We start from the raw sequence: 25437 nt of genomic DNA on the forward strand, positions 1-25437 counted from the left end.
AAAAAAAAATAGAATCGCAACTATTTTTCACAATATATAACATTTCGAAAAGACCACAGGTATCATAGTAAACAGTGCAATTTACCATTTTTAGCACAAAAATATAGGCAATCAAGAAATTATCTCGTATTGGAAGGTACTTAAACAAACTGCTGCGACAATTTCGTTAAACTTGACGAATCGTCATCTTAAAATCATACTTTAATTTACAATTTTGGCTACATAGACACTGAGCGACAGTAATTTACAATTCAAAATAATGATTTTAAATGGATAAGGTAATGATTCACTCATTTTCCTTATCTATGAAATTTTCATTTAATTATCAATTTTCTTACGATATTTAGTTATTATAGGTATAATTATAAGTGTCAAGTACCTACGCACACGTACCAAAGTTAAATGAAACAGAATTGTACTTTATGTGACTTCATATGGTTGGTACTCATGTTTTTTCCAGGTAAAGTCAGTCGGTTTGAAATTCTCAAAATCCGTTTAATCTTCGACGACCATCTTTTCTTAATTTTTTCCACATTTTTTAATGGAAACGTTTCACCCAACCCACGAGTAAATTATTAGTATGCGGCAAAGATCCCTTTGAATTCACCTCCCGATTTGTGAAGTTCTCAAATTAACATTCAGAAACGTCATCGAAAAAATACAAATATCAATACTTTATCCCTGTTATTTGTTGGCGGTTACTAAAAATGTATGCTTAAAGTACTTGTGCGTGAGATACCTCGAATTGAGTAGGGAAAAAGTTGGATTAAAGCTTGAATTCTTGATTAAATTTGCACTTTTTTGTCTTTCATTATTATTCATTAAAATTCTCGAATATATGAGGCGTTGTAATGGGATTCTTCCATACACATTTATTTTACTATCGACTTTATACTTACGAGTATTATTTATTTAATTAGATTTTAAAAAGTAACAAAATAGATGACCATTATAGTACATTTTGCACATTAAAAGCATTGTGAACATTATGGTATTGTAAGTGTCGGGTTGTGGTACCGTGGTTAGTGTCGTGGACTCTTAAGTCAGAGTTTCTCGGTTAGAATCCACTCTACCACAATTTGATACCTATTTCTAATAATGAGCCGCTTAGGCTCACATAAATAGTATAAAGCTGAAATATTTGTGTAAATAACACAAATATTTCTCTTTAAAAAATATATATATATATATATACATATATATGTATATACATATATACCACTCTTCTTATCATTCATAGTTCACTTTGTGTAATACCACATTAAAAAAAATACACTACTTCATGACTACTGGTTTGGGAATAATTATCCCATAATTAGGTCAAATGTAGACTAAAGTGAAATTATTAGGGTTTTCTTTTTATATAAAACGAAAATTAAAATTATTTTTATTCTTTCAAAGTTACCGTTAGTAATCCGTCCTCTTAAAAGTACTCTTAAAAGTACTCTTAAAAATCCGTCATTTTTCATTTTCAACCTTATTGATAATTACAGTTTGAAAAACTTTTACGGCAAAATACCCTAACAAATTACATATTTGATTCACGGTAATCTAAAGATTTGTATTTTTTTCTTCTACTTTTTCAAATAATTCGTAAGTCAAGAGATTTTAATAAATAAAACATCTGTAAAAAATTGTACGATGTGATGCCTCTTGGTATAATTATACGGTGATTGCAACGCTTTTACCATTCTAAAGCATAATAATTATACAATCTAGATTGTACATCGCTATGGTTACAAAATGAATTTAACCTTTGTATCAAATTTCGTTTCATAAAAAAATCACTTCCTTACGAAAAAATCTTATTTAATATTCGTACTTTTACGACATACAAAATTATAGCAATTATTTTAATGTTTTTTTAAAAAATATTTGTTAGAAATCCGATCTTAACTTGTAAAACTTCCAGATTACAGATTTTCTATTATGCAAAATACCTGTGAAGGCTTCATAGTACTAATTACAAAAAGAATACACTCCAATAAACCTGCTATTCTCTCTAGCTCTGCTTGGCACAATGGAGCGAATGCTTTATTTAATGTATGGATATACAAGTTGATTGTAGATAATGTCGTATGTGAATAGTAACTCCATACAAAGCAGGCCGTTCCACTAAATAACGCGACCGGATATTAGCATAAAAGTATAAACAATCGTCTTAAAAAATTAAGAGTGCCAAAGAACAATGTTAGACTATCGCAAATGTATACAAAGATAGCCTGATAGATTCGGATCGAATGGTTTTATAGAAAAAGCAGTAATCCATGAAGTTAAAGATTTATTCTAGACTGCGATAAAATCACGGTCCATCTATGGTATTTGCATCTAGTTTGCAGTAATGTATTTCTCGTTACTTGTACCTTCTTGGGGCGATTGATTACTTGATAAATAGATCACTGTTACTTGATTCCTTATCTGATGAATAACGGTACCAATTAACTTGGTAATTCAGTTAAAATAAAGTAATTCAATTTATAGTCAGTTTGTAATTGTAAAAACTGCAATGTACCTTGAATTTCAGATTATTTAAAAGATCATTATAGGAGTGTCGAACACAATATAAATGTTAATGAATGAAAATACGGAATATGATTTTTTTTTGATGTAATATGAATATAGATTATTTAAATTTTTCTATAAAGCAGAAAACATCTTATGATACGAAAACGTAACCAATTTGTATTTAAAATCGTGTTTTAAATAGGAATTTCACTTTGCATGTATTTCATGTAACATCATATAACTGCTTTCACTGATTTTTTCTTTACTGTGAAAATCAATTGTATAACCTTCGTTAATAAGTGCGTAAAAATGTAATATAAATTACTCTCTTTTCTTAATAAAATGTAAGAAACTCTTATTTGTTATTCAATTCCTTATTAGTATTGTTAGAAAAGGGGAAAGAAAGTGTCCTACAATTTACGATGGAAATAATCTGCATGTATTTATCGCAGTGTTCTCGATCCGAAATTGACTAATGGCCTCGTCATGACACAAACGACCTACAGAATAGAGTACAATTGTTCCCAACGACGAAACAGTGCGACAATCAAGATCTTCGGATGCTTTACGCGCCTGTGACAATACCTCACCGTCTTTTACCATGCCATGTCGTGTATAAAAGAGTGTCGTCGAACATGTGTGCATTAAAATGTGAAAACTGTGCGAAATCGGATTATTTTCCGTTGGGTTGTGATGGCGAGCAGGATCGTTCGGAAAGTGAAGCAAAGCAGAAAGAAGAACGCGTCCTGCCCCGAGCGCGCGGAGAATGGTACTTTAACCCTCGCGAACACTCCGTTTCCCGCCACTCCAGACATTGACATTTCGTCTTCTTCTTCTACCGAGGGCGTTCACTCGAAAACATGTTTAACCACTCGGCCTATTATGCGTGGGGAGCCGTCGAACTATCGGGCTGCGAGCGCCGGTTCTCTAGCCGGGAAAGATAACGCCGGATTTTTAAAAAATGGACTGCAGGCCCTCACAGACGGAGGAGCGCGGCATTCAGTCAGTGCAGTGCCGCCGCCATATCATGTTGCGGTAACAAGAGGTACCAACCTATGCGTTTTGTTTATTTCCCATTTTCCTGCACCTTGCACTTGGAAAACATGTTTCGCAAAGTTACAAAGCCAACTTTCTTTGTTTTTTCAATCCGTGTGATAATGTCAGTAACTGGTTTATTCATTCGTCAGTGATCATCAATTTTGTTTGTATAAGACGCCGGTAAGTAAATTTTTAATTATCAACAATTTTTTTTAATTGCTTTTAATAAAAACAATTACTATCCAGAATAAATAAATGATCCACTCCGATATTCACTATCAGAATTCTTCATATTTACACAAATTCATGAAAGTTTTCTTGAAGTTTTCATAATTTGTATGTACGCATGATATCTATTTTATACTACTTTTATTTTTATGTAAAATTATATGAGCCCATGCACTAAAATAATTTCATAATTATTAAACTAGTTTGTATTTTTAAACAACCTGAAAATTCCATACTAAAGTAGTTAGTTATAAAAATGTGTTTTTTTTATAATGTTATGATTATTATAGACAACTTACTATAGCACAATTTATGATTGAGTTAACGCTATTAGTTGACTCTTTAAATGTAAAATAAAATACTTGTATAATGCCACTATTGAGTATATTAATGTTTTAACGTAACACGACTAGTTTCAAGGACTATAGATATTTCAATTGACTGGTGAAAATATAAACTATATTTTCAGTGTACAAACACAACTTTTTTGTTTAAATCATCATATTATTCCACAAAATCAATATTTAATTAATAAATATCATAAGACTCGTAAATCGTTTTAAATTCATTTGATCAACGAAAAACAAGTAAGATTACACTTCGATTATTTACAAACATTTGTGACTCTATAGGTATAGTCTGTTATACGGAAATATTTAGTATCTACATTAGGTACTCATATTTTCGTTCTTTAACATTATTACTTGACGCCCTATTTTTTAAATAAAAATAATATACATTACACGACTTCGAATTACACTTTTTTTATAATCTTAATGAAATGCCGTGAGAAATTTTAACTTTCACAAGTCCATTGTCTTTTTGAAAAATGCTGAAATATTTGGATGTGTAAATTATTTTAATTGCGTTTTTTATTACAACAACGCATTTTTTTATTCCATTACGGTATTTTAGTACAAAGTAAGCTAATTGTGACATAGTTGTGCTTTATTTAAATATGGGTATTCTTATAGAAAAGAAATTGTAACGCTTATTTGAATAGCTCTAAAATATAACAAAATGCGTATATAAATTAAATCTCGTACGTTAAAGACATCAAAATCTATAGAAATTTGTTATATACTTAGTAGGAATTGTTTCGTTTAGTAAGGCAATCTCCAAACTTCGTCGATAGCTTTAACATATATTTTTTTAATAAATACTATGTTTTGTAAAGTTGTAAACTGAATAACTGATCGTCCGATATGACACAACCAAACTTTTTTATGATGCTACGAGTATAAAAAAACATGGTGTGCATGAATCCTTCAGTTTGTATCCATTTTGAAGCCATCATTCCAATATTCATTGCAGGAGCATTACACTAAGCTTTATATTCTGCCTCAAAAGAAGCTATATCTTACGTTAATAATTTAAGGGCCTATTTGCCAAATAGTCTCATAATTTATCACGCATAATTGAGTGTCGTTAAAATGTTGAAAAAAAATTATATCAATCGATTTTTTTATCGTTGCTGAGTTATTTAACAATCCATTAACTGCTTATTGACTCACTTTGTATTACACATTAAAAATCGAATTACATGACTACTTTTTCAAAGAAAAGTAATGAGTTCGGTTTTAAGGCTCGATTTTAGAATTTATATGTAAAAAAATTCGTTCAATATAAATTAGTGGGTACGCACGGTAGTTTAGTTGAGTGTTTGTCGCTTTATGTGTATAGGCATCTTTATAGACGAGTCAACAGAGGAGTGAAATAAGTATGAGAAAAAAAATCGTATCCAGTTGAATTGAGCTTTTAATTCGCTTATTGAGAATAAAACAATAATAAAAACAGCCTTTAGTATAATATATTGCATTATAAATAAGTCTTACCACATTATTAACTCTGTGGCTATTGTAACCACATTTAACGATATATAATATTCTGTCTATTATGTGAATACTACCACAAATTGACGTGTAGCACCTACTAGAGCCTTTACATATTTCAATACAATCAAACCGCAAACGCTTTCTAAGCAGAAAATAGATTATGGTAAATTTACTTCAACCCCATACTCAACTTTCAAATAATATCTAACATACTGATCAAAAACTCCTTACACATCTTTTTCAGATAAAAAATATTCAAATTTTATTATTTATATATATATAAATATATAATACATCCTTTTTTCAGGTTGCATATTTAGATATTCCAAGATTAAAAATGTTTAAAATAATAATCTGTGATTATCCTACATCCAGTATGTTAATTAAATAATAATATATAATTTATTTATTAATAACGTTGCATAAATTGATTCATTAAAATACTTCATACTTTTATATTTATCTTAAACTTCATTAACAAATTTACATAATTTAAAACAAAAAACTGAAAAACGTATTTATGACCAAAATAAGTCAATAAATATCAACGCTGTCATTGGTAAATACACATTGGTATTGTACTAAATACTTAAAATTTTATTGTTTTATAAATTAGTATGAAAAAAAAACATTACTTCAACAACGATATATGTTTTTATGGAATACTACTAGAACGCCAGTTTTTTTGTGCAAAAATCAAGCATTTTGAAATGCATGATGAATAAACCGCGGTTCGCGTTAAAAGCTTCGTTAAATTCTTCGAGCTTTCTGCCTTAAGAATTTTCTAGAACTTTTCTTGCAGAATAATTGTCGCCTTATGATGTGCAATGTGCAAGTTAATGATGCCACATTCCTTAGATTGCAAAAAAAGCAATTTAATGCACTGTAGTTCACCAGAAAAGGTTTATATATTATTATGCATCACAGTGTTCAATCAGTTATGGTAATGAGAAATTACTAATATCAATTACATTATAATTCGGTTATGATAAAGTCCCTGAATACATATGAGATACTGGAAATTGAATAGTATTGAAATAAAATAAAATAAATACTCATGAATAAAAGTATATTTCTTTTCCGCCTTCTGATATCAATAATGATATATATGTATGTATGAAAAACCACCAACTTGATAAAGTTCTGTAAATAAATTTGATGTGATTGCCCTTACGTTTGTGGTAATTTTCTAAAATCTTCATTAATATTTATAGTAAAATTTATTTTGCAACGCTTGCTCTAGCATCATACAAAATTACACATTCGTCAACCATTACGTAAATACATATACCAATTATATGATAAAACAATTAGTAAATTATCGAGTCAAAATATTCAATTAAAATGATATTTTTAATAATGGATATTAATTATTCGCTCGCTGCTTCACTCTAGTACCCATCTTTAATAATTTTTTCTCTGTATCATTTCCCCTTAGAATGTAGTTACCTTTATTTAATATATTGCTAAACAGAAATACACGTCTCTTTCTTATGATGAACACACACATGTTCTGAGACAAGATCTTTGCATCCATTCCAGGACCATTATTAGATAGATTCACACACTTTTATACCCTTGAGGAAAATGGAAACTTGACGTGATTAAGAAGAATAAAAAATAATAAGCATTGCGTGTATGTATGTACGAGTATGTAACTTTATGAGCATTGTAACATCATGCTTTTGAGATTTCTTTATACACATTTTTTCCTTCTATGAAGACATAATAAGTATATATATATATATATATATATATATATATATATATATATATATATATATATATATATATATATATATATATATATATATATATATATATATATATATATATATATATATATATATATATATATATATATATATATATATATATATATATATATATATATATATATATATATTTTAAAAATTGTTTGAGTTTTTACTTTAATTGTTTTACTGCAATAACTACAACAATAAATGAATTAAAAATGTGTTTCTTAGGTTATCGAATATTAACGTAGTTTCAATTACTGGTAACATAAAAGGGTAAAAAATGGATATTTCATAAGTCAAAATAAATTTTATACCAAAAAAAATTGCTTTCTATTTTTACGAAATTTCGCTTTTAGTGCTTTATTGAAAGATCACATTTACAAAAAAAAAAATACAATTTTCATGTTCTTTTATTATTATTTATCAGTTACCATAAAAGTATATTTCTGTCAGTGTCAAGTCTTATTTTTGTTCACAAACAGAACAAAAAAAATTAAGTAAATGTAAGTTGATTCATCATTTGAAAGCTTTAACATTTTAGGGATTATGGCCCCAATTAGGATTAGAAACAAGGACTTAAATTGTTAGCGACAGTAACTATCCCGATAACTATGTATATGTTTTTTTCCACATAAAAATGCGGAAGGAACTTAATCAATTAAAAGGCATTGCAATATATGTTTTTTACACACATTTTAATTTTGCCATGAAATCTACTTACGAATGATATACATATTTATAAAGTTACTTTTTGAAAAGCACATAAACAATTAGATAACCCTCAATCAAATTTTAATAAAGTACCTTTTTTTAGTATGTTAATTATATATGCAAAATTTTGAACATTTAAATTAAATAAATGTATTGTTTATTATAGTACGCTACTGAAGTTTGATTCACAATTTATTACAAAATAAATAACACTTCTTATAAAACAAGATATCCATCTTCATTATCCTTCACAATAAATTGTCAGTCTATATATTGATTTACGAGAACAAGTAACGTCAGGATAAAGTGATAACGTCCTTTATATTGCAAACTGTTAACTGCCTCGTAGTGACGTACCAGAGCTTTCGTAGGAAATGTTGCAAAAAATACAACTGGAAGCTAATGTTGGTTACATAATGATGGATGACAACCGGTTACGGACTTACTATGTACTTTTGCAAAGGAAATAATCGTCTCCGGACGTCAGCCTTACCGATGCACTCATTCCTTTTAAGGGTTATATTCAGAGTAGACGCATGGTAATAGAACATCTATAGAAACATAATAAATAATCAGTAATATTAAGAGAGAAATTCAATCCAACGAAACAAATTCAAACACAAATTAATATTGTAAATAATTCATAAAAAAGGTAATTAACAAACTAAATACTAATTTTCCCGCCGCAGAGTAAACAGAAAGTCATGCTGATCTGTGTTTGCTAACATTTTTGCCTTTTCCTCAATCATGCATCTATTCCTACATATTTACGCCTTACATTAAAATTATATATATATATATATATATATATATATATATATATATATATATATATATATATATATATATATATATATATATATATATATATATATATATATATATATATATATATATATATATATATATATATATATATATATATATATATATATATATATATATATATATATATATATATATATATATATATATACATATATCTATATCTTTGTTTATACAAACACTTTGGTCCATATGTTCGATACCGCTAATCTATACAGTAAAATTCCCGATTGACTCCAGATTTCGTATATAGGTTTATCCTAGCTGTAACCAAATTTCAGTAAATGTTGGACCCTTTAAGTAGCGCTGCAGTCGAAATGAAAAAAAAACTCATTTCTCGGGAACCAATGAATTGAATGACAAAAAGTGTCATATATTAATTAGTCAAGCCCTCATGCAAGTTTTGGACCCACTGTTATAGAGATATTGTAAAAAAATATAATATATGGATGTTTTTGTAGAGTGGCAACGATCCCAAATATTAGTGGTGTGAATGATGGATTACGACGATCGAATAATCGGTTTAATTTAAATATTTCATTAGGTCTCCGAATAAAATGAATTTTCTTTATATTACAGTGAGCGGACCAGGGGCGGCGGTAGGTTCGGCGTACAAGCCGGTGCCTCCGCCGCGTCCCCTCGCCGGCGGCGGCCTGCGCCCCGCGCCTCCCGGGCCCCCCGGGCCCCCTTCCCCCCTACCGCTCCCGGGCGCCGCGCCACCGGCACTCCACACACATTCGGCCAAGTTTCCTGTAAGTAAAAAAAATATATTTCACTATGCGATGATCGATAGTTGGACGAGAATTGAGAGTGAAGTTTCAAGGACGCGTCACGTTTATTACGTGTACATTACATGAGAGAGAACAAAAATAATAATATTTAAATTCTTAGAAAATTCTTAAGCGGCGATTCGATAATCGATAATTAGACAATTATATATATATTTTTTATTTGTATACAATTATTTAAATCACAATTTATACATGCTTAGAACTTTTTTTTTGCAGAGACCCACCAAGCCATCTTGTGTGTCTTGTCGGTGGAGTTTTTTTTAATACATTTTTTATTGTTTTTAACGATTTTAACCTAATATAGACACAAAAAAGAGAAAAAAGTTAAGAATATAAACATTTTACAATTTTCATAAAATTAACTCTTGATCATTTACCTATTCCTTTATTTTGCCTTTGTTCCATATTTTATTTTGACCTCTCACATCCGTCGGCAACAAATTAAAAATGTTCGGAACGATATATTGCAGTGTTCGACTCCCATATTTCTTGTATTGAAATTGATTGGAATTGAAATTCTAATTGAATGTGAAGTTTCAAAGACGCGTCACATTTACTAGGCACATTTCGTTACATGAGAGAGAAAAAAGATATAAAGGAGAGAGAAGCAGAGACCTGTATCCATTGACCTCTTCGTCTGATTCCCAATTGTATATGATGTACTTTAAATTTACTCTAAGGTCACGTGTCAGAATAATGCAAATAGTAAGGAAAATGTAACAGATTGTCGCTATCGATAACTGATGATGATGTTCGCGCCTGTCGATTAGCGCCCGGAGCGAGTACCCTTCAGACGGCTCTGAGTTTTCTCTCAAAATTTTCATAATTCGATCATAATAATCACTCGACCACCCAAATTATATGCAAATAGCACCTGTAGAATATGCATGATGTCACAACTACGAAACTGCGATGAATATGGTAATATGTGTACAGCTTATGCCATATTCCTCATAATGTTATGAAATATATTGCTACTACTACTACCGTCATGCCGTTTCCCTGCAGAGGTTGACAGAGAGAATAGAATGTCCCACTTTTCTGTCCTGAAATACACATCTAGCACATTCTTCATATCCCTTATACGTGCCATCCGATTACGTAGACTTTTGACACCACCAAATTTTAGATTCTAAATTATCTGGTCGTTCCAAGTCTTTTTCGGTCGTCCTTATACTGAACTTCCGTTCACATTCGCCATTTTAGTAATTCGCTCGTTATCCATTCGCTCCGCGTGTCCATACGTTTTCTTTATTTTCTCAATTTTTCCTAATTCAGCCTTACATTTTTTTCCAAATATTAAATTTTTAATTACTCAATGATTTTTCCACACATTCGTCTGAGGATTTGTCCCTTTGCCAATTCCATGTTTCAATTCCATACATCAGTGTCGGTACTAGCACTCCCTTATGAATCGCCAAGTTGGCTTCCTTGGACATATTTTCATGTGCCATCACTTCATACACAGCAACATTTATAATATTCCTGCATTCACCCTTCCAATCATCATCTCACTATCTTTATCCACTTTGCTATCCCTTGAGAATATGTCTCTTAGATATAAAAAAAAATACTTTCATTTTCATTTTCGTCTGAAGAAACGCATTTCAAAAGCAATGGTTACAAATACAGGTACACATATAAAAATTATGATTTCTTTAATTTTTTAAATATTAAAAATAATACTTATCTTGTCGTGTTTCCGTACCTAAAAACGAAAACACGTTTTAAGCACGCGAATTTTTTGTATCGACATTTTTTTTTGTTTAAGTTAATATGCAGTCAAATCAAATATTTACATATGTTCATTTATTCAAAGATTTGTCTGATATTTGAGAGCATATATTATTTCTACGGAAATAGTTATGATATCATTAATCTACCAGTCAAAGAATTACTTTTGATTCCGGTATAAAATTTCGATAAAAAAGTACATACGTAAATGTGCTCTGTATATTAGTAATACAAATGGATCAAATAATCGTTTTACTTTTCTGAATAATCAATCATATTAAACGTTTATTTAATATTATAATTTGCATTTAATACTTTGGCATCAAACTATTTTTTTAAGAGTGAATAAATGTTTTATGTATAAAAAATACACTATCGCTAAAGAACTTAGACGCCCTAAAATCTTGTTTCTTCTATTTCAAAAATTTCTCAATTACTTTCCTCAAATCGCTTTAAATCTTAATTGTTAAAACGTTCGACATTATAATATACTTATATAAAATATGATATTTATTAATTTTCCGTGTGTCCGCCTCCGTAGTGTAATGGTCAGCACGCTCGGCTACCGTTCTGGAGGTCCCGGGTTCGATTCCCAAGGGGGGTAAAATAAATATAAGTGATTTTTTGTCATATTTATTCAATATTACCCTGGACTGGTACCTGAAGCGGAAGGCTGATCACCTTTCCTTCATGTGTAAACCATCAAGATAACACTGCGTTTATATGACGCAGTGCCCTATGCACCATTGAGGTGCGGATAAGGGTTTTATTATTTATGATTATTATTAATTTTAATTGTTATCTCCTGTATTCTATATGCGGATTAGTATATCTTCGTAACTCGACACGTATGGAATAATTAAAGATATTTTCCACACTTATGTCAAGTAGAAAAATGAATAGGGTACATGAAAATTCTTATTTTTTGATCCAAGAAACGATAGAGATTTTCATACATATCGAAACGTAAACGAATCTTTTATGTAGATATATTTCCTTGCTAGTCGAATATAGATTTTTGTTCATTTTAAAACAATAAAAATAATCATTAAAATCCAATTTTATAAAACCTAGTATTTTCCAATATTATCTTTTAATCGTGTGTTATAAAATTATAAATGTCACTATCTTAGATCTGATTATTCGTTTGAATATTCTATCACAATCGTATGTATCTCACACAACAATGTCTTAATAATATTACCATTTCACACTTTTTTTTGTCGAGTGTGTTCCTAATTTTTTTATTATTTTCTAAAAATTTTGCCCTACTTTCATTGTGATTTATAATTTTATGAACACCATAGAAATAAAAATATTCTTCAGTACTTGCAAAGCATTAATATATTTGTACTTTTTTTCTTTTTTATATATATATACTCTTATCTATGGCTCTTAGCTGTAATTAAAAAGGCCGTTATACTGAGAAGTCTTGTTAAGAGCGGCCAAAACCCGAAGAATATGAATGTGTACTTAATTAAATATTATTATCATACATGTTCGATTGAGATCTCCGACTAAAATTCGCTTAATTTTTCATTTTCTTCTGTTGATTTTTTCTGGTGATAATCCGAGCTGAAGAGGTTAATTTAAAATTAAGTCTCAAATATGTGGTTACAAAAATTACATTTTTCAACAGTCGTAATTATATTACATGCGCATGTTATTATTTATACTGTTGAAGGCCTTACTTTTTACACAATTCATTAAACCAAGGCGTGTGAATTGGGCTGATTGGGAAAAATAAGATAACCTTAGCCTTATACAATACAAATTAAGATATAAATATAAAACGAATCGAGTTCAACTCTTGTTTGATGGTAATTGTGCATATAAAAATATAGTTTTGTTGCGTTAATAAAACACAATTAATGAACATGATATTATAATAAGAATTTTACTTTTGAATGATGTAAAAATAACGTGATCAAAAATAAACAAAAATTATTAATAACATTGGCTTCGTTAATCTACATAGTGTTCAGTCACGTAGGGTCGAAGTGTTCATTTATTGTAGGTATAAGAGTTAAAGTTAATTATTTTAACACGAAAATAAAATAATTTACTTGAATTATAAACCTAGAAATTATAAGGGTAGGTTCCTCGCATAAATACTTAAATTACGATAACATGAGTTTAACTGGGTTCATTATTTTAATTTAACTTATTTATAGTTTCGGCATGTATATTGTGGATTTAATTATAAATAAAACACTTGTTTTTTTTTACCATTTGTTGTTGCGACTAGTTTCGAAAACTATAAATGCTTTTATCTACGGGTTTAAATAAAATGTCATATTCAAACCGAATTCAATTGAATTGTTGCTATATAACACTCAAGTGTTTTGTTTAATCATAAGGATTCTCATTATAATAACCATAAAGAAAATTTAAAAAATACATCATTTAATTAACATTTGATAGTAATTGATATAGGATGAGATTATTGGTTTTCACTATAAATATATAGATTGTAAATGAAATAACAAAATCGGGATAGACGTTTTAAAGGTGTTAAATATTTCAACTGTATTTTCGTGGTTTTAATGATATTACTGAAAATATATATATATATATATATATATATATATATATATATATATATATATATATATATATATATATATATATATATATATATATATATTTATATATGTATATATATATATATATATATATATATATATATAATATATATATATATATATATATATATATATATATATATACATATATAAATATATATATATATATATATATATATATATATATATATATATATATATATATATATATATATATATATATATATATATATATATATATATATATATATATATATATATATATATATATATATATATATATATATATATATATATATTAATGATGAACGTTACACAGTTGTATGGAGTGATCACTTCAGTCAAATGCAAAGTGGTAAGCCCTGGGATGCTAAAACTTCCATCTTCGTTCATTATAAAAACGATAGATGTTACGACTCATGTTGAGTGATGATACTTATACAAAATAAAAAAATGGACTCAATCAAAATATTGTTATGTTTAATTTAAGCTTTATAAAAAATAAAATAATTAATATTTTATTTTTATTTTAGCGTTGTGTCCTTGGAACGTTGAAGTTTGAAGAGGGGGTAGGAGATATTTTTTAAATATATTTTTCTAATTTCTCTCTACAATTATCAACTCTTTACAACTATAAAATTAAGACCTAACTTTACATATGATGTTTGAAAATGATGCGGAATGCATCGAAACACATGTCACAATAGATTTTATAAGAAATAGTGGTAATCCGTAAGTAATATTTAAGTTAAAATTACCACAAAGTAACTGCCAAATTAACTAATGAAAATATTATAAGTTGAACCATTGCCTGTAGTAGAAAATAACCGTGCAATACTGTTTTCTTTATTATTATTATTTAGATCTATCATAATAACCTCAGTATAACGGGAGTTCAATATGACGCAAACTTCTTCTTTGAACTGTTATTACTTGATAATCCATTACTAGTACAGTTTACACGAACTGGTTCCACCTTTATAGTATACAATATAATATTATGTTACATCTTGTTCCACTATTATTATTTATTAATTTAATATTTTAAACCCGTTCCTCGAGTATGGCCCTTGTTACTAAGTCAATGCACTAATACGTCATACATCAGTAATTGTAGGGAGGTGCGGTATTCATAATCACTATGAATCTAAAGCAGATCAATCAAAAATTATATATAGGTTCTTAAAATTTGTAAATGTCAATATCAATAACTACTTTTTTAATTGACTTTGCTCCACCGTTTTCCTTACCTCAAAAAATCTGTATGGAAACGATTAATATAGAGTTGAGAGCGAATTCAGTTAACAGGGAAAAATATTATTCTTCTTCAAACTCTTTTCTCCAGCCAATGGTGCATAGGGCACTGCCTCGTATTGACGCAGTGTTGTCTTGATCGTTACTTAAATAGTTAGAGTTAAGAAATATATAGTTAGAGCTAAACACTCTAACCATTACATCACGGAGGCAGACAAAATATTAGTGATAATTAAATCTCGAAATTCTTGAATTATTCCTTACTCCAGTCATGAATTATTTTTTACATTATGTAAAAAAACTCCTGATATGAGAACAAGTATTTGGACACACTCAAATTGTTGTGAGTAAAAAAGTCATGTCAAATTATAAACTGCATAAAAAAATTATGTTTTCACGCGTTTCGTAGTATGCAATATAATCCGGTTAGGTTCTGTCATACATCCAAATAAAAGGGTCTCTGCTAAATAAAAGCTTTCCCAATCCAATCAAACATGTACATTATAATGAGATTGATAATGTACATGTAAGATCATAAGATATAGATTTGGAGTAACTACTTAGTTTCTCACATGGGTCATGTTTTTTGGTCCTTTCTCTTATATACATATATGTATATATTGATTTTTATAAAAACCAAAACAAAACCATGTTTTAATCTATGATTGATATTTCAACCGATAACGAAATTTTACATTTATGGAGTGCGTAGTTATCATATTACACGCACCCGTTCATTAAATGAATATTTTTCAAACATGTTACATGTTAATACGTAAACAAACTCGATTATTTAAATATCATAAACCTACAACACAATTTAACGGTCAACGTGTGTATATCTTACTCATGTCTCGTGTCTCGTATAGCGTACTCCACATCCTGTTTTAAATGCCTACAAAAACTTTTTGATAATAACTTTATTACTCCATAAAAGTTCAAGTACAAATTAATTTGGCGGTAAGATTATGGTTCGTATCATATTAATATTATTTGTGTAGGTGTATCAAACTTGAAATCACAATGAGGTACTAAACATACCATTCAATACCGCTTCGACTAGTTTTTGACCAGTTTCCAATTATAATAAATTAAGTTATTGATCCGACTGACTATAATTTAATATTATTTACTCTCATTTTTTTCTTTTAAGATAAAATCAAATTCTTTTGACCGTATGTGAAGTAGCAGTTTATTATATTAATTATTTGATAATTCGTTTAAAGATAACCTAATTTTATTTTTTCTTAACTTGCTATTTGAAGAAATTTTATCATCGAGTTTGGAAATCTTTTAACATCGAGTTTAAAAATCATCATTTTCACACATAACATACATGGTTTTCAAACCAAAATTTCTCAATAATAAATAAAAAATGTCATTCCTTTTACCTTCTTTAAACAGTGAATATACAATTTAATTTTTATTTTTTTAAATATTTTTTTAAAAATAAAATTTAATTATTATTATTCCTCTGTTGTCGGTATTTTATAAGCATTTTTTTTAACAAAAAAATTGTATTGCGGCCCAACACAAGCTATGCCAAAAAAAGCTGATTTATAATCCGTAAAATAAAATACTGGTTCAATAAAAATATCCTTAACTTAATCTCAAATGAATAAAATGATAAAAAAAAACAAAACTCCCCTTTTTGTGACAAACTTGAAAATGCAAACTTTTTAATGAAATAAAGGCTCTAGGCTATGATGCTGGAAGTCCCTGGTTCGATTCCCAGGAGGGTCAGAACAAATATTAGTGATTTTTTCAGTCTTATATTTATTTAATATGAACCTGGACTAGTACCTGAAGCGGAAAGCTTATTATCTTTCCTTCGTGTTTTTAACGATCAAGATAACACTGCTGCTATGCAGTGCCCTATGCACATTCTGCAGTGCCCTATTAACCATCGAGTGCGGATAAGAGTTAGAAGAAGAAGTTATGAAAATATTATGAAATTGGCATTAAATTATTTATTTATTTAAAATATTTAAATAAATGCAAATTCAATTAATCATTATAACGATGTTTATACATATTGTGTACATATGTGTGTATGTGTGTGTGTATGTGTGTATGTATGAGAGGGATAGTATATTTTCTAGAACATCTCTTGCTGTTTTTCTACACTTCCTTCTGCCTATGTTGTGTATGTAGGTATGCGAAGATCGTGTCGGAATTATCGAACCACCTTAGGTTTGGCCTCCTAATGCTCTCCTATGTTGCTGTACAATAATTTACTAAATCACAGACTTGTATAGCTTTGATGGGCGTGGAGGCGAGAATATCTTCAAATTTATTTTATTAAGGATAAGTCATGGTGCGAAAATATTTTATTCCATGGTTTATATAGTGAATAGATATATAAATAGCCCTCGAACACATATCCAAAATAATTACATTATTATGAAATTGTTTGACTGCCTTAGTACGACTATATATTTGATTTTTTGAATGTTTTTCGCAGATACTTTGTGACACATTTTAAAAACTTTATAAAATTAATTAACTTTGTTTTCGCCACATTTTTTGTGAAAAAAAAGTTAATTAATTTTATAAAGTTTAAAAAATATATTTGATTATTTTAGCTGTTGAAACAGCATAAACATAACTTATTTTTCCATAAAAATACTATCACTGTCTATTACGTTAATTAATATTACGTAAATCTATTTATTTACCTTTTCTATGGTAATACAACGACATACGAATATATTATATAATATGTAGATTGTGTTGAATATTGAAGTTTATGTGAAATAATTTTATTTAAATATTTTTTTCTTAGTTAATACAACCATTTATAATAGTGGTATAAATATAAGTATTTACTTAGTAAAATTTTTAATTAAAAATGGATAGGTTTTACCACAAAGTGACTGCTGAATCAATTAAGGAAATTAATTTGCTTACTCTAGCTCTTGAAACTTGTTCTTTCAGATCACTCCTATATTGTTATGATGTTTGATTAACTTATGTGGTATTTAGCTACTTATTTAATAAAAATTGTCAAAAATTGCCATTTAAGTAGATATTTATGTTATTTTTTGACATCTCATCAAAGATGAAGAAGAATATGGAAGTCTGGGCATTTACGGGGCTTACGACCGTCATAAGCTGGTTTAAGTGATCACTTTACACCAGCCTATGACGGTCGTAAGCCCCGTAAATGCCCAGACTTCCATATTCTTCTTCATCTTTGATGAGATGTCAAAAAATTATATGAAAATAACTCCTGTAATTGGAGATAATCCAGAATTTGTGAACAAGTATTTGGACACACTCAAAATGTTGTAGATATTTATGTATTTCATTCAAAATAACAGCTCTTTGTTTTTAGTTGGAAGAACCCAAGTTCGACTCTTTCTTATTCTTATTTTGTAGGGTAGTTCAAAGGGGTCATCTTTATAAAATACCATACTACCTTAAAAGCACTTGTGTTAGGAGTTTTTTTTATGATTTTAAAAGAAATGCGATCTCGCACAGTTTATTTTTATATGTAAGATGTTTTTACCCATGACAGTTGTTGAGCTGATCAAACCGCGTGACAATTATTGGCTAATTCGTATGGAATATTTTTTTAATTTAAATTCGAGACATTATGAATTTATCATATTTAATTATTTTTTACTCAGTAAGGTTTTGAATAAATAATTTGATAAAGTATTTATAATTTCCTCTAAAAATGTAATATTGAGTAGGTACTATTAATATATAAAACCCTTACCGCACCCCAATGGTGGATAGGGCACTGCTTCATATAAACGCAGTGTTATCTCGATCGTTTTCACATGAAGGAAAGGTGATCAGCCCCCCACTTCAGGTACCAGTCCAGTGTAATATTGAATAAATATTAGAGTGAAAAAATCACTTATATTTATTAAACCCTCCTGGGAATCGAACCCGGGACTATAAATACTCTTTGAAAAAATCCCATTTAGTATTTTAGTCGCCGATTTATGATATGTTACTATTTAGCTTCAACAGTGTTCTAATATATTTTATATATTTATATATTATTTCTTACACGTATGTAGTACGTGTATAAAATTTATGTATTTATTTTTTATTCGTACAAATCTTATAAGCCAATGTCAAATTCTAGCTCCGGATAATCAACTAGTTTTCAATCGTTCTCACGATTTATATTTCATATTGTTGTATCAAAAGCTATCAGCATTACATTACTCCCACATGTAATAATATCTTGCGCAGAAACTATTAATTTTAAACTTTATAAACTAAGAGCAAAACATTTAATGTTCTCTAAATTATTTTTACCGTACGGTTCTATTATACTTAATGGCTAAAGACTGAGTAAACTTATTGCATAAATTCGGTCGTTAAAACACCCATTATTGTTTAATAAAATACCAGCTTTATAAGAGTTTCGTTTGTTTTTTATGAGAAATAAAATCCCTACTAATTTTGCAACAGATCATTATTTTACCATTACTCTCATTTTCAGGCAAAAATTTAATGATTTAAAGGAATATTTTATTTCCTTTTTTTATTTATGTTTACACAGCTTCAGTATTGGAACCAATTGTTTGCAAAAAAACATGTATCAAAAGCTGTAAAACACATCGTAAAATAAAACATAGCTTTAAAATACATATACATATGTATAAAAATATAAAGACTTACTTTAATATTTATAATTTTTTATTTATTATTAATAACTAAAAGCACCCAATTCATATTGTGTTTCGAAATTTTCAACGACAATTAGCAATAATGATTAAATACAAATTACTCAATAAGTTATTATTAATAAATAATTAATAATAACTCCTTTTTATTAACTTTTTCTTTTTTTATACATGCTCTCGTATGTCAGTCAACGAAAGTGTAGGGTGTAGATGGGATTTTGTTTAAATCCTAACTAAACAGAAAAAAGTGTTTAATTTTCTAAAAATATTAAGCACATGCGATGTGCTTAATATTCACGAATGCGAAAAAATGAGAAAATTGAAGGAACAAAAAACGAGATACTTTTTAATGTTTTTTGTTATGTTCAAAATTAATCGTTAATAATAATTATATACTAAATCTAATCACACCGTTTTTTTTATTCTGATATTATTAAAATTTGTTAAAAAATATTTCACGAAAATAATTTTGCTACATTTCATTTATAATATCTAAGAACATACAGTTTTGTATAAAGTTTTGTATTTTTGGTTGTTGTAAAAAACTACTTCCTTTATTATATGTAGTAAAGCACACTGTCTTCTCTAGCTGAACAAGTAAGTGATCGATCGATTAATTTCGAAAAAAAGATAGTTTCACTCAATTTTCTATAAGATTAAGACACTACATAAATAATTGTTTAGAATCATAAAATTAAATTTGCTTAAAAATCTTGTAATTTTATTTATCATTAAAAAAGTAACCTCTTGTCCTTCTAATTTATTGCTTTAAGAAAAATATCTTCCAAGCTTCCTGTAATTATAAATAATTATTGGAATAATCATGCATTTTTACATCATTAACATCACTAATTAAAATCTCGTAGAGAACTTTATCGTATTCATTCAACATATTATTTAAATATTTTTTCGTTAGTGCTGATACATGAAACCCATTTTTAATGCTTTGACCTTTCGTTAAAATCTTGACTTGCAATTTAAAATGATTCATACTACTAAATTTAGTATGTAAATAACTTGAGTTATGAACAACAAACATGTAACTATCATTACTATTTAATAACAGTATCGTTTATTAATGTTTATACTATCCTGTTACTAATTTACATTTTTTTATCTTATGTCAGTACTGGTGTATAGAACTACAGAGTCGTATCTGCGAATATTTCAAAATCTTTTGAGTGATGTTATACTGAAAAACATATCTTAAAATTAATGAATACGCTACCGCAATACTATCAGAAGTAATAATTTAAATGTTTTTATTTGTTATATTTATTGTATTGAAGCATACCATGGAGTTGGCAAAAGCATATGAAAACAGACTAAATGCGATCTCTTAGGTGTATGTGTGATATAGATCAGTGAAATACAAAAATAATGCAAGGTTAAAATGAACATTATATTTTATTTATTTATTTATTTCAAAACATATTACATACATAAATCGTATATACATATAATGTTCCCGATGATTAATTTCTATTTATCATTTTGAGACATGGGATTAAGGTTTACAAGACTGGAACACAAATAATAAAGTAACAAAAATATATTTTTTTAAATAACTAAAACTAATACTAATACACGGCAAAATATAAAAACAATACACAGGTATAATAAATAGGCAAAAGAAGCATTTTTAAAAGAAATTAATGAGAAAACATAAATTTATATTATCCACTGACACTTCGTGATGGAATTGCATTTTTAATTTATTATTAGATTAAAACCAATATTTTTAGCTTTTCCACTTTTTATTTGACCAGCGACCGGGTTTCGTCGTTACCGACCAGTCTGATGATGTCGGTAACGACGAAACCCGGTCGCTGGTCAAATAAAAAAGTGGAAAAGCTAAAAATATTGGTTTTAATCTAATAATAAATTAGAGAAAACATAAGGTAAGAAGCATATTTAAAATAAACAAATGAGAAAATATGAAAAATGAGAAAATATAACAATAAGGTAAAGGTTAAGAAAGGGGTAATCAGATTGTGGTGCGAATGTGGCTGGAAGTAGACTACAAGAAGGAAAGAAGAAGACACGACATGATTAAGTGCTCCAAATCTTTGTAAGTCAAAATTCATGCTTGTACGAAGAGATGTATGAATGTGGAAGAAAAGAATTAAGTCTGCGAAGACAGAGGATGACTAATAATACTAACCTTTTAGCATTTAGTTTAGTTAATTAAATAATTTATAATATATATTATACCAGGCAAAGGAATGGAAAAATATGAAAGCCAACACTCCTAATATATATATGATTTCACTGTGTAACGAAAGTATTAAAAATCTATAGAACAGTAATGCAATCAAAAACATTTAAAATGCTAAGTGACAACGATACCAAGTAGCACGAGGTCTGCCATGAGAAATATTTAGTGTTGCGTGTATTGCTATTACATGCAACATAAGCTACCATTTCTGTCACTAAAGCTGTTAAAAGAAAACATCATTTTATCTCTCCCACATATAATCAAATGCAAAGTTGTGCCAAATTTTCATATCCATCAATGAATATATTGGGTTAGAATACAGGATATTTCATATAACAATCAAATATTTAATTTTTATTTATTAATATAGATATGAACGCATGCGTGGGTGTAATATTTTATTTTTGCTATTTTGAACATAGGACTCTCTGTCTCGTAAGTTAAGATAAGTAACATATTTGTACTGCGTATCATTAATCAATGTGAGTGATTAGTTTCATTGTCTTGCTGATTTCCACGGTCATTCGAGAGCAAACGAAAGTGGATTCATTTGGTCTCGTGAAGCAACGGTACACTCGAAGTAATTTAGATTAAACGTTTGCTAAACTCATTATAATTACAGTACGAGCTTTCTTGTATTTCGAAACGTTTATTAATCTATTCTCCTACCGAGACGAATGCGCCGAGCTTATAAAGCCAACAGTCACGTTGCAATATAGCTCTTAAATTGCTATAAACACAGATAATTGCATTTAATTTACCTTTGATTTTATGTTACATGTAAATACGAAATCTTGCATCGCGAACGCTTACTAACATAAACCAATTTGATCGGTTAAATTTGTTATGCGTACTTTTATTTAAATATAATTTTATAGTTAAAAGTCAAATACATGTGTAAAACATTTTGAGTGTGTCCAAATACTTGTTTACATATATATTTTATTTATATATATATATATATATATATATATATATATATATATATATATATATATATATATATATATATATATATATATATATATATATATATATATATATATATATATATATATATATATATATATATATATATATATATATATATATATATATATATATATATATATATATATATATATATATTTATATATATATATATATAAATATATATATATATATATAAATATATATATATATATATTTATATATATATATATATATATATATATATATATATATATATATATATATATATATATATATATATATATATATTTATATATATATATATATATATATATATATATTTACAAGTATTTGGACACATTCAAAATGTTGTAAATAAATTATCTGATCAAATTATAAGCTCAAATAATCAAAATTAAAATGATATTTTCTGGCGTTTCTCATGTATGTGATTATAATTCAGGATTCGGACCTCATATACTGATATAAGAGTTTCTGCTCAATAAAAAGTTTCTTTTCATCTCACCAATAGATATCTCTAGTGAAGTTCTAGAGATTTATGAACAATGTTTTAAAATGAGTTAAATTTTATAGAACTTCCGAGTATTTGAGTAGTGCGGTTGTCAATAATGGGTAGAATTGGTGAATGTTACACGTGTGTAAAGTGATCACTTAAACTAGCCTATGATGATCGCCAGCCTCGTAAATGCCCAGACTTCCATATTCTTCTTCATCTTTGATGAGATGTCAAAAAATAATACGAGATACATGTGTTCTTATGTTACTCACAAATAGTTTGATTTAAACTGTTCGCATCCTGAAATTAAATATTATATCCCCAATTTGAGTTACAGGAATACTGAATAATAACATCCATCTTTTGATTTCTCATCCCTTAAAATTAATTAATGTTATATTAAGAAAATTATACGATGCATATTGCGGGTGTCTCACCTTGAGATGAAGCATGTACCATTTTTTATATAAAAGGATATGCAAATGTTAGCATCCTAGGGCTTACGACCTGGCATTTGGCTAGCTTTAGTGATCTCTTTACACATTTATGTAACATTCTCCTTTCTGACCGTTATTTACTCGTATAAACATCTATATTGCATTAATGCATGAAATATGTATGTACATACATATATCGTAGTCGTACAGGAGAAAGTGACCAAGTGCACTTGTTTACAAAAACGTGATCATTGACTATTTGATATCTTACTAGCTTAATATTGCCCTGAAAAATCCCAAAGGATTTTAAACTTTGACATATTGACTTATTAAAAATGACAAAGTTCATTGATCTTTATTTTCTTGCCAAACAAAAGTGACTTAAATGTCCGTCCTAAACATTTTACGTTTTGGTAGTTAGTCACTTTCTCCTGTACAACTACGATATGTATATGCACTGTTGTAGGATTCATTTCGTATGTAAGTTGTTATTTTTGGTAGATGTGGAATAATCCAGTGTCTGATAAATAATAAATCAATAAATCGTAAATTTAACGTCTTTTTACTATTCCGTGTAAAATATCATCATTTAAAACAACTTAACCAATACTTTGTACCTCTAACCATTTTAACGTTTACAAGTACATTGTTAACGTAAAAATGGATACAGGTACTGCGAATGGATAACGAGAGAATGACTAAGAAAATATGTGTGGCGAATGTAAGCGGGGAAACAGAACGAAGACGACCGAAAAAGACTTGGCACGATCAGATCAATCAGAACCTAAAATCTAGCAGTGTCAAAAGTCTGTGTAATCGGAGGGCATGTATGGATGTGAATGAGGCGAGGAGTGTATATCTGGACAGAAGAGTGCGTTCCATCCTTTCTGCCTACCCCTGCGGGGAAACGGCGAGATGGTAGTAGAAATAGTAGTATATACTCGTATTTACAATCTTGTTTGAATACCTTCCGTATAAATTTAAATTGAAATAATTAAACGGTATTACGTATAAATGGAGTGTACTATGTTATGAATTTTCTCAGTAGGTGCATTTTACCTTAGCTTAGCCACTGCCAGATATTTACCGTTTACGAGTAATATTTCTAGTTATTCTGGATACCTTGCCTTCTTTTAATATTCTCCCTCAAAGCTTGTCGCTAATGTTACGGGCGACACATTGAAATGTGGTTATTTAACATTCCTTGTCCATGAATACAAGACATTATCTTATCGATACTCAAGGTAGAATAGCAACAAGCAATATGTAAAGTTTAGTATTTAGTGGCTTTCTGACCGTTAAAACAACTATGAATATTGTAACCGAGAATTTCTTAACGATTCAGAAGCTTTTATTTTACTTACATATTTAGATCAGTATGTAATAGGAACCCTTGTGA

At 28.4% G+C, this 25437-nt stretch overlaps 1 protein-coding gene across 3 annotated transcripts in view; it reads left to right on the forward strand.

Moving 5' to 3' along the window:
- The window catches only part of LOC148309393 (uncharacterized), a 121501-nt gene that overhangs the window by 65088 nt on the left and 30976 nt on the right, over window positions 1–25437 (forward strand). For 2 of the 3 annotated variants that reach the window (XM_088260163.1, XM_088260165.1), the window contains one exon: window positions 9482–9654. In XM_088260163.1, coding sequence (XP_088116289.1) covers window positions 9482–9654 — 173 coding nt within the window. Of the gene's footprint in view, window positions 1–2957; window positions 3551–9481; window positions 9655–25437 lie in introns of all 3 variants that reach the window. The other variant, XM_088260161.1, reaches the window with a different exon arrangement.

This window comes from Brachycentrus maculatus, unplaced genomic scaffold (assembly GCF_059751285.1).
Source record: "Brachycentrus maculatus isolate JH-2025_06_01 unplaced genomic scaffold, ASM5975128v1 h1tg000125l, whole genome shotgun sequence".
In the NCBI taxonomy this organism is placed as follows: Eukaryota; Metazoa; Arthropoda; class Insecta; order Trichoptera; family Brachycentridae; genus Brachycentrus; species Brachycentrus maculatus.